The sequence below is a fragment of the Tenrec ecaudatus genome, chromosome 15, assembly GCF_050624435.1.
Source record: "Tenrec ecaudatus isolate mTenEca1 chromosome 15, mTenEca1.hap1, whole genome shotgun sequence".
In the NCBI taxonomy this organism is placed as follows: domain Eukaryota; kingdom Metazoa; phylum Chordata; class Mammalia; order Afrosoricida; family Tenrecidae; genus Tenrec; species Tenrec ecaudatus.
Window position 1 is genome coordinate 66,073,300 of NC_134544.1, and position 17,263 is coordinate 66,090,562.

The 17,263-nt window shown below is 44.1% G+C and overlaps 1 protein-coding gene across 2 annotated transcripts in view; it reads left to right on the forward strand.

The window, feature by feature from the left end:
* MTCL1 (microtubule crosslinking factor 1) overlaps positions 1-17,263 on the forward strand; it is a 201,181-nt gene that overhangs the window by 110,846 nt on the left and 73,072 nt on the right. The window contains exons 4-7 of one of the 2 annotated variants that reach the window (XM_075532530.1): positions 1,643-1,702; positions 2,818-2,892; positions 6,764-8,050; positions 9,160-9,315. In XM_075532530.1, the coding sequence (XP_075388645.1) occupies positions 1,643-1,702; positions 2,818-2,892; positions 6,764-8,050; positions 9,160-9,315 (1,578 nt within the window). The remainder of the gene's footprint in view (positions 1-1,642; positions 1,703-2,817; positions 2,893-6,763; positions 8,051-9,159; positions 9,316-17,263) is intronic. The other variant, XM_075532531.1, reaches the window with a different exon arrangement.

Here is a 17,263-nt window from a genome sequence, read left to right on the forward strand (position 1 = left end):
CTCTGGTCATTTCTGTCTTCACACCTTACTTAAGCAGCAACTATCGTGGCTCCTTGTCATTCTATTTCAGAAAACCCTAGTCCCTCTTGTAAAGAGCTCTGGCAGCATAATGGGATTCACTTTGGGGTGCTGGGCACAAGATCTGCTGATACCTTAGCAGCTGCTCCCTTCAAGATTTACAGCCTCAGAAACCCAGAGGAGTAGATCGACTCTGCCCTGTAGGGATGCTATGATTAGGGATTGACCTGATGGTAATGCATGTTGTGTCCTTTTGTTAATATTCATATTTATATTTCAGACAAATTCCAATGTCTTGCTTAGAGTGGCTAAGGTGCACCTATAATGCATGCCAACTAGTTAGAATGCAGGCCATTGACAGGACACAGCCACAATCAGCTCAAAAGAATATGGACATCACGATACCTCTCAAGTTTAATGATCAATTGTTTGTTAGACCAGGTTGACTAGAGAAACAAATCCAGTGATACTCATATATGTGTTAAAAAGAGCTTTCTATCAAAAAGTAATTATATATCAAGAAAACATCCAGCCTAGTCCAACACAAGTCCATAAGTCCAACACTAGTCTATAAGTCCCTCATCAGACTCATGAAACCACATGCAATGATGCGGAATGCAAGAAGAGTACAGGGCTGGTGTGTGCAAAGTCGTGTGGATCCAATGTTGATGGAAACATGGCAGAGCCCTGGCAGCTCCCTAGATCAGCCAAAGAGAGGCCAAGGTCAAGGCAGAACGGGGAAGGGGGGTTCCCTGGGGCCCTTCTTATGAGAAGGCCATGTCCACATGAAGGCACCACCAGGCTGTGACCTGACTGACAGGTTGAATACCACCCCTACACTTTTACATATCTTCAAGTGGACATGAAATTATGTAACTGCCACAAATTAGAATGGGCTCTTCATGGAGAGGAGTCCCTGGGTGGTGCAAATAGTTAATGTACTTGGTTGCTAACTAAAAGCTTGGTGGTCTAAGTCCATGCAGAGGTACCTCAGATGGAAAGTGCCTTGAAAGAAAGGCCTGGCACCTCCTCCTAAGAAATCAGAAGTCCTATAGATTGCAGTTCATTCTGCTCTAACACACTTTCAAGCACCATGAATTGGAATCCACTTGATAGTTTTATCGTTTTTGCCTTTATTCATAGAAAGTTTTGCAACCTAAATTAGGTTTTATTTATAAGCATGGGCTACCATTTCCCCTTCCTTACCATTCTCTTCTCTGGCCCCTTACCTATAGGGAGCAGGAAGCACCTATTAATATTTAGATTACTCCAAACAAAACACAATTAGGAAGATAAACAACTCCAGAAATAGTGCATAACCATATCCATAACTTCTCTTCTCTCTTCTCATCTTCTCTCTGCTAAGTTAGCCAAACCAAACCCCCCTTTTGTTTCAATTAAACATGGATAATTGAAAAATGCTTCACATGCAAACATTAGCATTTGACGCCATGATTTGAGGATCTTACCAAATTTACTCAACTGCATCTAAACATTGACCCTAAGTTATTTCTTGATTCCAGCAAAGGCAAGAGTTTCCATCCATTGTGTCTCCTCTAACTGTGATGACAGTCTGCCAAGGTTCTGGCTCTTAGTAATAGAATGTCACTCGGATCTATTTCAGAGTTCCCTGAAAAGAAGAAGCAGTCGGGAAATGAATAAAGAAAAGAGAACTTTGAACCAGGTAAGCAGAAGTTTTGTGTCTCTTCCTCGGTTCTATTTTATAGGATTGCTATGAGTCAGAATTGCCAGCACATACGATGAGAGTAAAAACACTTCATTTGAATTTTCTCAATGTCATTTTAGCTTTGCCTTTAAAACATTAAAAAAAAAAAATTTACCACCCCCAGATCTGGATTCTGAAGTTTCCAGCAAATGAAACTTTTCCTTCCAGATCCCTCTCTTTGGAAAGAGGGAAACAAACCAGTTTTGTGCGAAACATAATGAGATCCAGCTAAAGGGCCTGCCAGGACTCACAACTGCAAGAGAGTGTGCGCACCCCCCCACCCCCCCCCCACCATTCGCACAGTCAAGTACCCTGGTGTTATAGCACTGGCCATTTATAAGGTCTTGTTCTGAGTGTTGACTTCTGTCTAGTGAACACGATAAGCAATAGCTTACACTGGTTTTATTGAAAGTAAAATATTCCAACCAAAAGACGGTAAAATGTCAGCCTTTTCTCTGAACAAGCATTTATTCTTCAGAACTTTCCTTAGACCTTTTGAAAAGTTGTTTTGCTGGATTCCTTTCTTCTTCTTCTTCTTCTTCTTTTTTTTTTTTTTTGGTAAATTGCTGCTAGTATTAGGTGTTAGAGAGAACAGAGGCTTTATTGGGATATCAACTGACTGAACTCTCTAAGGAAGCAGTAATTATAGAGACACTTGGTGTCCCTGCCCCCTTGTGAACTCCAAACGTAATGATTTCCTTAGGTTTCTCTGCTTTCCACATTCACTGATCTCCCAGAGTGCCATTCCAGAAGGGTCAAACTTGTGTGATTAGCAAGAACACCAAGGATTAACTGTTTCTTACACCCTCTCTACTAATACCAGGGACAATGAAATCTGTCCTTCCACTTTGAAGGACCTACCTCCTCAGAGACCATACTTTCAATATTTGTATCAGTGCAGACATATTCCTTTAAGAGTTACGACTGCCCCATTGGGAAGTACTCAGTGGGTCCAGCAGGCTCGGACCAGAAGCCCTGCTCCCTCAGTTCTGGAAGTGCGCCCTGGAGGGGAGGGTGTGAGTTGCTCGGCTCTGTCTGTGGCATTATTCAGAGGAGGAGTTTCTGTTCAGCAGAATGGTGGAGTGGAGCGCCTTGGGACCTGCAGGTCTACGACCAAAACTCAAAGGAAACTGGTGCCCCCGCGCAAGGTAGGAACAAGAGCAGTCTGCCTGCCTAGGACGCTGCTTAGATAGCAGACTTGCAAGCCAAAGAATATATACCTACACTGATATATTTCTGTTGCTTGACAAGGCCTTTTCCAGCTGTTGGTGGTGATGGTGGTAGTCTTGTGTGTGTCTTTTCTTCCATATCCTGTTTGCATTCTCTGCCTGCAAAAGGAAGGGTTTCATGTGGAAAGTTTGACCCCAACTTCTGCTCTGATTCTGCATTCCACGAGCTATCTGTTGATCTCTTGAAACCAGAATTTGATATCCTGAAGCTGAAGATACAGCAAGATGATTAGAGACCCTTCCCTTAGAGTCCTGGCAGAATTTTGAAAAGTTTATGATTACAAGATAAGTTGGGTATCTAGCAACCTCCTATTTGAATAAGGCTGCAATTCTCTCACTTAGTTGAAGCAGTGGGTTTCCTCACTCAGAGGCAGTCAAATACAACTTTCTTCTAGCCACGCTTCCTCATGGCCACATCAGAAGTGTCCCATGTCCTGCTGTCAGTCTTCTCCACTACATGGACCAAGTCTGACCTTTCAAGGAGAAATAGCCCCTGGGCTTCAAAAGTTACTTGTCTTTCAGAGACGCCTGAACTATTTGGTACTAGTTGTGCACATGGCTGCTGAGTCAAATAAGTTTGCCTCAAATCCTATTTTAGAATTCTTGGTGTTTGTGTCGCCTCTTTCTGTCAGAAACAAGAACCATTTTTAGACATGTGATCAACCCCCAGCTAATCTAAAGATCAAGTATTCTTTAGGAAATGTCATAGAATCTTCCTTCCGTAACTGCTTCTTTTGGCAACCCTGATAAAAAAGTGGTTTGAGGTTAAAAAGGTTGAGACCGATTTTCTGGTTTATAGAGCTGTAGAGAGTGAGGAAGGTGAGTGTACATGGTTCTTTGGAATCTTCTGTTGAAGGAGGAGGATGAACATGAATAATCTCCAGAGTTGGCAGAGCCCCTAGGAAGAAGGTCAGGGTCCCCACACCGCTCAGAAATCCCACCTGACCCACATTTCTCAGTTTTTCTTGTGGGGAAGACTGTCGGGAGAGATCACCTGAGACTCTGCTCAAAACTCAAGACTTGATTTGAGTAGAAACCTTCCTGAAATATGTAGGTGTCTCTGTCTCTTCTCTCCCTTTTTTCTCATCATGGCTTTCACCTGTTTACTGACCTCTCCATTTGCACATATCCCTGTAAAGAGGATCATAATGTGCACCATTGTGCTAGGCTTGTCTATTCTGTCTAGAGTGCTGGGGGAATGATAGCTATATCTGGGGAGGCAGCTATTTGTATCTGGTGCTGTGTCTCCTGTAGCTGGAGAACATTTTGGTCAGTGGCTCTTGCTGCCATCTATAGACACAAAATTGAATTTCTGTGCTTCAAATATGAAGATAGACGCCCTTAGAAGATTTTTGACAGGCAAGAATGGCTATCATGTTCAGGATGGGTCTGAAGACCTTTATGCCTTCCCATCCCATGCATTTAACTCCGAAGTGAATTCATATATAAAAGATTAACAACCATTCCCTACTAATAAGTAGTCTAGTTTAATTTAATCTCTAAACTTTATTTGAAGAGCAGAGAACTATGATTTTTTATGTGTCATTTCTTAAAATGTTTTAAAAGGTACTTTTGATTTTTCTGGTGGAGCACATTCTAGGAAGCTGGGGTTTAAAGGTAGCCTGCCAACTTCTGTATGAACGCATAGCAAATAGAAAGTAAATATTTACGGAATGAATGAGCACCTATGCCAGCATGCCTTTCCTTTAGAGTTGGGATGAAACATGGTGATTTGTTTTGGTTCATCTATCTGATGTAGGCTCTTTTAAAGCAGACCCTGGCCCTCAGAGTTAGGACAACAACGCATTTAGCTCTAGAGACTTTTGAATGAGGCAGACAGCCCTATTTCCAGTTAGTCTCAGAAATTGTTTTCATGATTTCTTAACCAAAGCCAAACAGAATGCTAATGTGATAAATTCTTAGAACATGAAGACACTTGCTTGCCTACGCATGACCCTTATATACTAGTCTCCTATGACACAAGGAGAGAAAAGGCAGAGTTACTGCTCCTTCTCCCAATAGCAAGGATGTTTCAGACCAAGAAAAAGTCCAGTCCAGGTGCGAGAGCATATGATGAGTTGACCACTTACACGCCACCTTAATGTACCTGTTTCATTTGGTCTTCCCAGCACCCTGGTGCCATGGCATGCCTGCTCCAGGGACCGGGCTCCCTTGTTTGTGTTCGATTGCTCCTTGAGTCTCCTGTACCACCTTGTGTTTCCGTTGGTGGTGGGTGGTGAGGGTTTCCGTGTGGTATTTGATGAGGGAGGAGAGGTCAAGACCGAGGGGAAGGTACAAAGTTGGGAGGCTGTGAGGGAGTGCTTTTCACCCTTCCTGCCAAATGATGAGTGTGTGGTAAGACCAGGCCAAAGGCTGGGCGATAGTGTGGATGTGTGAAAACTGCAGCAACTCTGAGATCAGTGGAGTGAACATGATCACCTAAAAGAATAAGCCCTCCCCTGGGTCGGTTGACTTGCTCTAGAGACATGTTCTTAGTTTGGAGAGCCCAGCTTGACATGGCTTTTGTTTCCTGGGTCTGATGGTGTTTGAACAGTGCAGACTGCATTGTTAATGTGTTTCTCTGTCTGATGGGGGCAGCTTTTGTAAAGGCTTTGTCCCCCAGGCAGCTTTTTGAAACTTCTGCTAGCCATTAAAGTAAGAATGACATTGGGTTTTTTTGCCTACTCACTGAGTGTGAGTAATAAAATATTTGTGGAAAACCAAAAATAGAGGTCACACAACTCAGAGCACTGACACCTACACTGACCAGGGAAAGCTGACTTTCCATTCTTTTGTAGAAACGCCTCTTGGACCACAGCCGAGAGGCGTGAGCTTTTACCGGCAGAAAGTTTGTGCTTCTGTGGCCTCCAGTCTCCTGAATTCCGACAAGAACCACTTCTTAGATCAGACACTGAATCCCTCACTTTGGCCTTCTGAGCTCGGTTTCCTGCTGTTGTACTTGGGACCATAACCACAAGCTCAGAGGTCAGGCTTGCATGGCCAAATGTTGGGAGGCCCAGCACTTAAGTTCAGGGCCTTCCATGCTGGGCCATCCCAGCTCATGAATCTCATCTCATTCTTTTGCCCTCTCTATGTTAAGTTGGGTATGGAGAAATTAGCCGTAGGAGAGGTGAATTCCCTTAGCTGTAGCACCTCAATAAATCCACGGAAAGCTGGGCTCTGATTTCGGGTCACCTGGCACTACCATCCTAGACTACTTTGTGGGTTGCTTGGCAACTTGAATGAGGGCTCTTTGCATGTGGACAGACTAGGTGGCCACAGACCAAGCAGTGGTGGCTTTCCTATTTGTCTGTACCCACTTTCAGCCAAAGGTTTTGCGTGTCTATTGTTGCTGACAGTTCACCCACAAAGTAATTAGGATGCCACATTACAGATGGGTGTTGGTATATCATTTAATATTCTTCTTCTTTTATAATTTGTCTAATGGTGTTTATGTGCTGTTTTTTTTTTCCTAAACTGTTTTTGTTCCATTTGTTTCTACGACAAAGCACAGAGCAGCACACATGGAGTACTCCACAAAGTCACTCGCCTCTGTGCCTTGTCCTGATTCCTCTTACATGTAACTCAAGGTGACTGACAGTGGTGAGAGAGAGAGAGAGAGAGAGAAAGAGAGAGAGAGAGAGAAGAGAGAGAGAGAGAGAGAGAGAGAGAGAGAGAGAGAGAGAGAGAGAGAGAGAGAGAGTGAGTTAGAGTTGTGAGGGAAATCATCAGAAACACTGACATGTGGTATTTTCAAATAATTTTCTCTTGGGCTATGCTTTCCTGGCAGGATGACAGTGCTGATCTAAAGTGCCAGCTTCAGTTTGCCAAAGAGGAAGCCTCCCTGATGTGCAAAAAGATGGCCAAACTAGGGAGGGAAAAGGACGAGTTGGAGCAAGAGCTCCAGAAGTACAAGTCCCTCTATGGTGATGTGGACAGCCCCCTCCCAACTGGGGAAGCAGGGGGGCCACCCAGCACCAGAGAGGCTGAGCTGAAACTGCGGCTCAAGTTGGTGGAGGAAGAAGCCAACATCTTGGGCCGCAAGCTTGTCGAGCTGGAGGTGGAGAACCGAGGCCTCAAAGCAGAGTTGGAAGACCTGAGGGGCCAATATGAGCGGGAGTGTGCAAGCAGGGACCGCCCTCCAAGCATTCCTACCTCACCCTTCCCAGATTCAGCTGAGTCCTCATCAGAACTGCGCCGGCACCTCCAATTTGTGGAGGAGGAAGCAGAGCTGCTCAGGAGGTCAATTTCTGAGGTGGAGGACCACAACCGACAGTTGACCCATGAGCTAAGCAAGTTCAAGTTTGAGGCAAGGCCAGAGCCAGGATGGCTGGATGAGGGCAGCACAGGCCTCCCTCTGCAGGAGGAGCTCAAGTCCGCTCAGCTGCAGATCAATGAGCTGAGTGGGAAGGTGCTGAAGCTGCAGTATGAGAACCGCGTGCTGCTGTCCAGCGTGCAGCGCTATGACTTGGCCGCGCATCTGGGGCTACGTGTCCCAAGCCCCCGTGACAGTGATGCTGAGAGCTACGTGGGCAAGAAGGAGAGTGATGGGGAGGAAGGCCAGCTGGCCCAGCCCAAGAGGGAAGGCCCCATTGGTGGTGAGAGTGACTCGGAAGAGACCTTTGAGAAGACATCGGGCTTTGGAAGTGGGAAGCCCTCAGAGGCTAGTGAGATATGTCCCACCTCACATACACAGGCCCAAGAAGACTCCGAGTGCCTAGTGAACATAAAGCAGGAGGCAGAGCAGCTTGGGCGCACGGTGGAGAGCCTCATCACTGACACTGACAGCCTGATCTATGAGGCCAATCTGCATGCCACCGAGCCTGGTGTCCAGAGTGGCTGGGAGGAGCCGGAGCTGCTGAGTACCATTAACTTCAAGATGAAGGCGTTTAGGAAGGAGCTTCAGGCCTTCTTGGAGCAGGTGAACCAGATTGGGGATGGCCTGAGGGAGCACCTGGAAGACCTGGCCCCGCTGCCCCATCTGACTGAGTCTTCCAGCTTCCTCTCTACCGTGACCTCCATGTCCCGGGACTCCCCCATTGGGAACTTGGGCAAGGAGCTGGTTGCAGACTTGCAGGTAAGGGGGCTCCTCGGCTTGCCTCCCCGCTCCGCCCTGCTCTTCTTCCTGCTCGCTGGCATTGCTGCTCTCGAGCTCACTCTGCTCACCGCTGCTTGGTTATGATTTCAGCCTTGCAATAAAGTCCAACGTGTCAGCCAGAGCCTTTCTATCAGTTGGTTTCTTTTTTTTAAAATCTTTTTCTTTTCAGTTTTCCTGTTTCTTTTGCCCTTTTTCTTTCTGTCTTACTCCTTCAACTACACCACAGCCCTTGATCTGGAGGTCTCTCCTCATGATGCAAGGCTAATCCCAATGGAAGCAATAGCAATTGACTCAATGTATTGTTGCTCCTTTTTGGTGCTTCAAACAACCTGGTGAAGAAGCAATGAGGAATTTAAAACACAGTACAAGCTCATTTCACAGTCAGAATGATAAGCAGACTTGCCAATAAGCATTGGAACCCCTGCTTGGGTTTATTATCAAAAGAGATGAAGTACAGTACTGAAGGGTCGTGGGCAGCTCAGGCCCACCCACCCCTGCTGGAGGATAAGCCAGAATGGGGAGAGGAAGCCTCCTGAGAGAAGGAGGGTTTTGATGGAAGAGCTTGCTGACAGCCTACTCCCGCTCCTGCCCTCGGTGCAATGAGGGAGGAGTGGAGAGGCTACAAGGACTGCCTTCTACACATCACCCTCCTGTGCATGACCCAGCGCCCACCTGGAGTTTGGCTTTTGCTGCTCGGCCCACGAGAAGGAAGGAGAGCCTTATTTCCATATCCTTCATGGGTAGTATGCTTATGATTGATTTTCCGATTTCATGCACCCCCCTTGCATGCGCCTCATAACTGGTGTTTCGCATTTCCCTCCCCCACCCCCCTTTCTCCTTTTGCTTTTCAGATGTCTCAACTTTTTGTCTCGCTCACCCTCATTTTGGTTCTGTTCTCTTCACTCTCTCCTGCCACTGCATTGAAGTTGTTTTGTCAGTTCATGTTTTTCTTTGTCTGGTAGTTTTTCAGTCGTCTATTTTACCCATTTTTGTTTCTTTTATCCTTTCTTTATGCCTCCTCTTCTCACCCCCGCCTCTTTGTTTATGTTTAAAACAACAACAACAAATACCTCCCATGCACCTAACAGTCCAAATGGAGAGAGCAGATGGAGTGGCAGCTCAGCCCGGACCATGGGGAGGAGCAAGGGAAACTGTGCCTTCGACTAAGCCCAGAGATGCACCGCAGAGCAGATGGGGATGCCAGTCGCTGCAGGCCTGCAGACCAGAGACGCCTCAGCTTGGAGGTGAGTGCCAGCCAATTCTACTGACCACACGTCTTTCCCATGGACCCTAGCTCTTCTGCTGTCTCGCTGTCTTGCTTCACAAGACTTTCATGAGACAGCAGTTCTGGTGGTGTTGGAGACTGTAATAGGAATATATGGACGAGGGTGACATTGCCCACTGTCGGGCAAAAGTGAGGCCTCACCACAGCCCTCTGACCATAGCCTTTGTATCAATCCCATTCGTGTGGAAATGTAATTAGTAATAGGGGAGTATTGGATGAGCATTAAGTGACTTCTTGCCAACTTATAGGGAATTTGCTGGTGAAACCACACACTTCTTTCTGGGATTTTTATTTTCATTTGTTTCCCACTGTGTCTCACCTGATAGCAGTGGCCATAGGAAGGACAGCCCCCTTTTGACCCTTACAATCTTGTTCAGTCTCCGTCGTCATAGTACTGCCATACAGATAAAGCTCTCGGACACCTCAGGGACTGCCATTGTTATGAAACAGCTGTCCAGAGTCCTGTGAGTGAACGATCTTCTCACGTACTCTTATTAATTCCACCCTGGACCCGAGGCGGATGCTCCCTAAGGATGGCGCTCTCAGCCCACTGCGGTTGGTAGCCCAGGCACCATTATTGGCAGTTTTAGAGCAGCATATTCTAAATTAGAGCAGAATGGCAAAGATCCTCACTTACCAGCCCCCATGAGGACGAGAGTCCTTTGTTCTAAGACATGCTAGTGGCCGTGGAAGGGCAGAAGTAAGGAAGATGCGCGTCTCTGGCAACTGAGAACATACTAGAACCCACGTAACAGAGGAAGAGCCCGGGAGTCGGGCAGCGTTTGTGCCATCTGCTTAATTTGCTGCTGCTGATTGGCCAGAGAACAGGTGGATGTCAGATTTGGGACAGGAGGGCTGCAGGCTTAATTCTTCTAGTTTTAGGGCCTTTCCCTTCCTTTTTAATTTAATTTTATTTTTATATTGCCCACGGGCTTTTCTCTTCTTGCCCGATTAAAGGGCATGGCACATCTCTACCCATGTGATCGGACATAAAATCACCTTGAAACCACCTCCCCCAAAGTTACATGGCAAGAAGACACATTTTCCGACACCTTTCTGGCTGTCCCACCGGACTGCTTTCCCTGTTGTGGGAAAGGACTCTGTGCCAGGCTGCAGCCTCCTGCACAGCAGGTGCCTGTCGCCTCTGGCACTGACACATTTCCTCCTCTCGATTAGAGGTTCGAGCCGGCGGCCAGAGCAGGCTCTTTAAACTCCCAGTGGTAGCTTTTCACTGGATATCCTCTTGTCTGTCATCACCGAGGGACTTCGGAGAGCCGATCAGAGCTTATGTTCATCACGTTGGTCCAAGGCAATCTCTTTTCTCTACTATTTGTAAGGCACCAGTGAAAGATAATATTATGAGTGGGATGCAGTTTAAAATCATTACTATTCCTTATAAAATTGTCTATTCCTCATGGTCACCACTCAAATAAGTCCGGTGCCTGTAGGGATGTTATAATATGTAGCTATGAGGCCCATTATCTAGCTCTGTCTATGTCCTGTTCTAATTTCCCTGTATTGATTATCTATGTGTTGCAAGAAGTGTTGATGACGGCTCTGTTTCGCTGAGCTAGAAAAAATAAGTCCAAAGCTGCTATGCTCCCATCCTTCAGTAGTTTTTTTGTTGTTGTTGCTATTTGTCCTATGTTGATTGATAAATTTTCCAAAGACTGCTCCAATTCAACTATAACTAAGGATTAAAATTCTCAAAAGAATAATAAACCCCAACCTGAGTGTTGGATTAAGGAATTTTCTTCTTACCCTTGTTTTACAACATGTAATGCTATAATTTCAACTAGCTTATCATAACTTTGTGGGTACAATCCATGTAAATCTCAAGGAAAGGCATGGCACATAACTACAAAACATTTATCTCCTCTGAAAGTCAAATGAGGATATTACTTTAGCAACTGTGTTTCACATAAATAATCATTTAACCAGATTCTTTTTTTTTAAAACAGTTTTATTGGCATTAGCCACACACCATACAATTCAATAGTTCAATCATATCAATAAGAGTTGTACAATCATTGCTATAATCCATTTTAGAATTTTTTTCATTCTTTTTTTTCTTTTTCTTTTTTTACATTTTATTAGGGACTCACACAATTCTTATCACAATCCATACATATACATACATCAATTGTATAAAGCACATCCGCACATTCCCTGCCCCAATCATTCTCAAAGCATTCGCTCTCCACTTAAGCCCTTTGCATCAGGTCCTCTTTTTTTTCCCCCCTCCCTCCCCACTCCCCCCTCCCAATGTGCCCTTGGTAATTTATACATCGTTATTTTGTCATATCTTGCCCTATCCGGAGTCTCCCTCCACCCCCTTCTCTGCCGTCCCTCTCCCAGTGAGGAGGTCACACGTGGACCCCTGTAATCAGTTCCCCCTTTCCAACCCACTCGCCCTCCACTCTCCCAGCATCGCCCCTCACACCCTTGGTCCTGAAGGTATCATCCACCCTGGATTCCCTGTGCCTCCAGCCCCCATATGCACCAGTGTACAACCTCTGCCCTATCTAGCCCTGCAAGGTAGAATTCGGATCATGGTAGTTGGGGGGAGGAAGCATCCAGGATCTGGGGGAAAGCTGTGTTCTTCATCGGTACTACCTCGCACCTTCATTGTCCCATCTCCTCTCCTGAACCCCTCTGTGAGGGGATCTCCATTGGCCAACACTTGGGCCTTGGGTCTACACTCTGCACTTCCCCCTTCATTCAATATGGTATATATACATATACATATATAGACACACAATATATATACATATACACACATATATCTTTTTTTTTGCATGATGCCTTAACCAGATTCTAACCAAGAGGAAAGCACAATGTGAGAAGTGGTCAGGTTGCTAAAGGGGAGTTCATTATTTAACCATAATTGAACTAGCTAAAACCTGGGAAAAGTTGTAAATGCAGGCACATGCAAATGAGAATTTAAAATGGGTGTTCTTGTGGCAAATTCAAAACTCTATTAGACTACCACCACCTAGCTGGATTATAACAGTCCATCAGAAGCATTCTTATCTAAGTGACTATCATTGTAATTGGTAAAAAAGGTAACTAGACAGGTAATTAACATAATCTATATTAAAAGATGTACAGATCCTGCATAAGGGGGAGATAGTCAAGTTGCACTTGCAGATGTTTCACCCATCAGAAGAGAGGTAGATCGGGGTTAATTCAGAAGAGCACCTCAATTCCAGGTTTAGTTCTCTAGCAGGTTGGCCTCAAATCAGGAACATGGCCTTCTTTTGTTGAGAAAGATGCACTTAGGATTTTATGCCCAGTAATTTTGCAGCATTTTAGACTTTCCACATGTATTTAGTCATGCAAACATACCCTGCAGGGATTATAACAACAGGTGGCACGTGTATGAAAGACTAATTGCCAGACCCCAATGACTTTGGAGGATTTTAGAATATCCATGTTTCTGCCTGCAGTAAGCGTTTCAACTTAAAACATTTAAAGAAGTATTTCAGCTCCCATAATCTATAAGGAGTGAATTTAATGATAAATAAGCAAAGCTCTCTTAAACTTCTTTCTTTAGGGTACACCATTCCCTTACTACTTTCTGAGATAACTAGATACTCACCCTCATGAAAAGATCACTGAATATATGGGCGCTACAGCAAAGTGCAGTGAAGAAACCAGATGATGTCCATCGATAAGCAAACCAAACTCACTGCCATTGTGTCATTTGTGACTCATAGTGACCGCAGTGGGTTTCTGAGAATGCAGCTGTTTATGAGAGAAAGCCCCATCTTTCTCTCATGGGGCTTCTGATAGTTTTGAACTGCCGGCCTTGCGGATCCAAGCCCAACATGTAATCACTGCACCATCAGAGCTCCTCAGATGGTGCCAGGCAATCAAAAAGAATAGTGTCTGGGGTCTTGAAGACTTGTTTTAACACAAGCAGCCGTCTAAATGAATTACCAGCTCAGTCCCCATGGAAGAAACACACAAGCCTGTGTGATCCAAGGATTGTGAACAATGAAATCCAAATCTGAAGGAAGGATTGGTCTCAGAGCTTAAATTGTAAGCACTCGGGTTTACAGAACAGTATGGATGACAGGGGAAGCCCAAAATCCATGTGCAGGGTACACACATGACTCAGTGGCACTGCAATATCAATAATGAAGTACAACGCTGTCTGTTATAGGATCATATCTATCCACATTCAAGGAAATCCAATCCAACTCTTATTCACATTTGTGCATGAAGCACAAAAGGAAGTGATGAAGAAATTGAAGAATCCTATCAATGACTTCAGTTGGAAATTGATCAATAATGCAATCAAGATGTATTGATAATAGTTGCTAAGTGGAATGCAAAAATTGGAAATAAAAAGGAAGAAACAATAGTTGGAAAATATGGTCCTGTGATAGAAATGAAACCAGAGCTTGCATGATAGAATTTTGCACAACCAACAACTTAATAGCAAATGCACAAAAAGGTGGCTATACACATGGACTTCCATAGATGGAATACACAGAAATCAAGTTGATTATGTCTGTGGGAAGAGATAATGGATAAACGCTATGTCAGCAACTAAAACCAGACCAGAGGCTGCCTGTGGAACAGACCATAAATTGCTCCTGTGTAAGTTTAGGAAAAAGCTGAAGAAAATGAAAACAAGGTCATGAGAGCCAAGCTATGACCTTGAGTCTATTCCACCAACATTTCAAAAACATCTCAAGAGCAGATTTGCTGCATTGAACACTAATGACAGAAGATCTCATGAGCTGTGGGAGGCAATCAAGAGCATAATCCATGAAAAAGCAAAAGGTCATTGAAAAGAAAGAAAAGATCAAAGTGGATGGCAGAAGGGACTCTGAAACTTGCTTTTAATCATAGAGTAGCTAAAGCAAATGGAAGCAAGATGAAGTCAAAGAGCTGAATAGAAAATTTCAAAGTGGAGCTCGAGAAGACAGTCAGAGATTATAATGAACTATGCAAGGACTTAGAATGAGAAACCCAAAAGGGAAGAACACAGCATATCCAAAACTGGGAAACTTGAGAAAAAAAATTCAAGCCTCAAGTTGTTATTTTGAAAGGTTATGTGGGCAAAATATATGGGCAGGAAGTGTCAAAATAATATGGGAAGAACATACAGAGTCACTAGACAACATTGAATCATTTCAAGAGGTAGCCTATGACGAGGAACCAGTGGCGCTGAAGCAAGAAGTTCAAGTTGCACTGAAAGAATTCGCCAAAAACAAAGCTTCAGGATTTGATGGAAGGTCAACTGAAATGTTTCAGCAAGCTGATGAAGCACTGGAAGCACGCACTCATCTATGCCAGGAAATTTGGAAGACAGCTGCTTGACCAACTGACTTGAAGGGATCCATATTTGTGCCCTTTCCAAAGAAAGGTGACCCAACAGAAGGCTCAATATCGTTGATAGCAAATGTGAGTAAATTCATGCTGAAGATCCTCCAACAATGGTTGCAGCAGTACATTGAAAGGGACTGCCAGAGATTGAGGTCAGATGTAACATTTTAATTGACCTTCCATCAAATCCTGAAGCTTTGTTTTTGGCTAATTCTTTCAGTGCAACTTGAACTTCTTGCTTCTGTGCCACTGGTTCCTCATCATATGCTACCTCTTGAAATTATTCAGTCTTGTCTAGTGACTCTGTATGTTCTTCCCATATTCTTTTGATGCTTCCTGCCCATATATTTTGCCCACATAACCTTTCAAAATAACAACTGAGGCTTGAATTTTTTCCTCAAGTTTCCCAGTTTTGGATATGCTGTGTTCTTCCCTTTTGGGCTTCTAAAAGGACTAATTGATCTGTCTTGGAAAAAGGAAGGTCAGAGCGCTCTTTTGAGGCAAGAATGGTGACTTTTGCTTACACAATTTGGACATATTATCAGGAAAGACCGTCCCTAGAGAAGAATGTCTTTCTTGGTAAGGGGCAGAGGCGGTGAGAAAGAGGATGTCAATGAGATGGATCTACACTGTGACTGTAACAATGAGCTCAGGCTTAGAAGCAATTGTAAGCGTGGAGCCAAGACCATGTTGTGTTTTGTTCTGTTATGGATGGGACCACAATGGGTTGAAACCAACCTTATGGTACCTAACAGGAACAAAGTACAGTTATCATTAAAATGTAAAACATGTATGTACGTATACACGTATATCCATATATGCGCAAAATTTCATTTATTCCTTATAATCATGTTAACACAGTTTAATTCTTAAAAATGTGCATGTTTTAAAATCAAATTTGAGCTTCTAAAGAAAAAAGCATATAATATGCACTTCACCTAAACAACACCATCGAAAGGTAAATGTTAAATTTTTGTGAACATTGTGTTTTAGAAATCCTAGTTATAGCCAATTAAACTAAATTGTTCACTCTTACAGTCCAAAGGGAATTCCAAAACGGAATTCTTAATTTAGCCTGTGGGAAGACCATGTGGCTTCTTGGGTTGCTGTCTCCTAATGGAAGATCCATTTATTGCATGCTGGTAGTAATCATCTTAAGGGGAAGCCCCCATTTTTCAGAATTACACATCCCAAACTCAACTGCTTGCTTTTCCCTATACCTGAGGATACAGTCCACAAATTCATTTTAAAACACTCAAATCCAATATTCTGTTTTCCGCTTCAGACTCACAACATTCCTTTTATTTATTTATTTATTTATTTTACATTCTATTAGGGGCTCATACAACTCTTATCACAATCCATACATATACATACATCAGTTGTATAAAGCACATCTGTACAGTCTTTGCCCTAATCATTTTCAAAGCATTTGCTCTCCGCTTAAGCCCTTTGCATCAGGTCCTCTTTTTTTTCCCCTCCCTCCCTGCTCACCCCTCCCTCATGAGCCCTTGATAATTTATAGATTGTTATTTTTAGACTCACAACATTCTTAATACAGGGCAAAAAATAGGAAGATCTATAAAGTTCAGAATAAGCTCAAAGAAATGGAAACTCAATTTTCCAGGGCAACACAGAGAACCAGGGTCAGACAGACACAGGAAACTAATTTAATCCTAACCAGACTTTACAGAGGTTTTCTGGGGGAAGGATCCCAAATCCTAGACAATAGATAAATAGGCCCCAAGCCAAAAGTGAGAAGGGAAAAGTAAAATGCTGAAGCTAAGAGTCTCTCACCTCTAGAACCTGACCAGCTGCTTACCATGGAGGCCAAGCATCTTCTTCCCTGAGTAAATTTCCAGTTCCGTCCTGTCATGGGGACAGTGGTGCTTCCTTTTCGGTCCAGCTTTCCTCCTATAGGAATTAGATTCTTTGTGTGACCATGAGAAAGACTTACTGTGGAAGACACAGGGCGATACAAGAGACTTTTATTTAGACACTCCTAGGAGGAAGAAGACTTGACCAGCCAGCATGGCTGGCCTCAGTAGTTCTTCCCCCCACTCCCATTCCATATGGATACCAAACGTTTTTAAAAGTTATTTTTTGCACATGAGAGTCCCAGGAACTCCCACCAGGGTGGTAAGATGTTCTGGGAAATGTCCCAAGATGTAATGGACTCTGTACAGCCTCTGTCCATATCTTCACCTTTTTGCCCTCAGAACCTTCACAGTTACCACCTGTGACCTATCTCTGCTCCACACGGGCTTCATCTGACAATGATCACATTTGCAAAGGAGTGTCAAAATATTCACGGAAGAATTCCATTATTTTTTAATTCTGTTTTCCCACAAAGTTTCGATGCACCCTGTATGTCTGCTTCAAGTGGTTTGAAAGCTTCCTCCCCAGGGGTAAAGCCTCAGGAAAACATGTTACGGGGTCTTCAATTAGCACTGCACTGCTGGCTGCTTCTGGTGTAAACGCTGTGCCGGGATGGAATCGGCGCAGAAGTGGTCATCACCGTACCTGGACTGGCCTCGCTATGTTCATTATGAGCCCTGTTTTCTCGT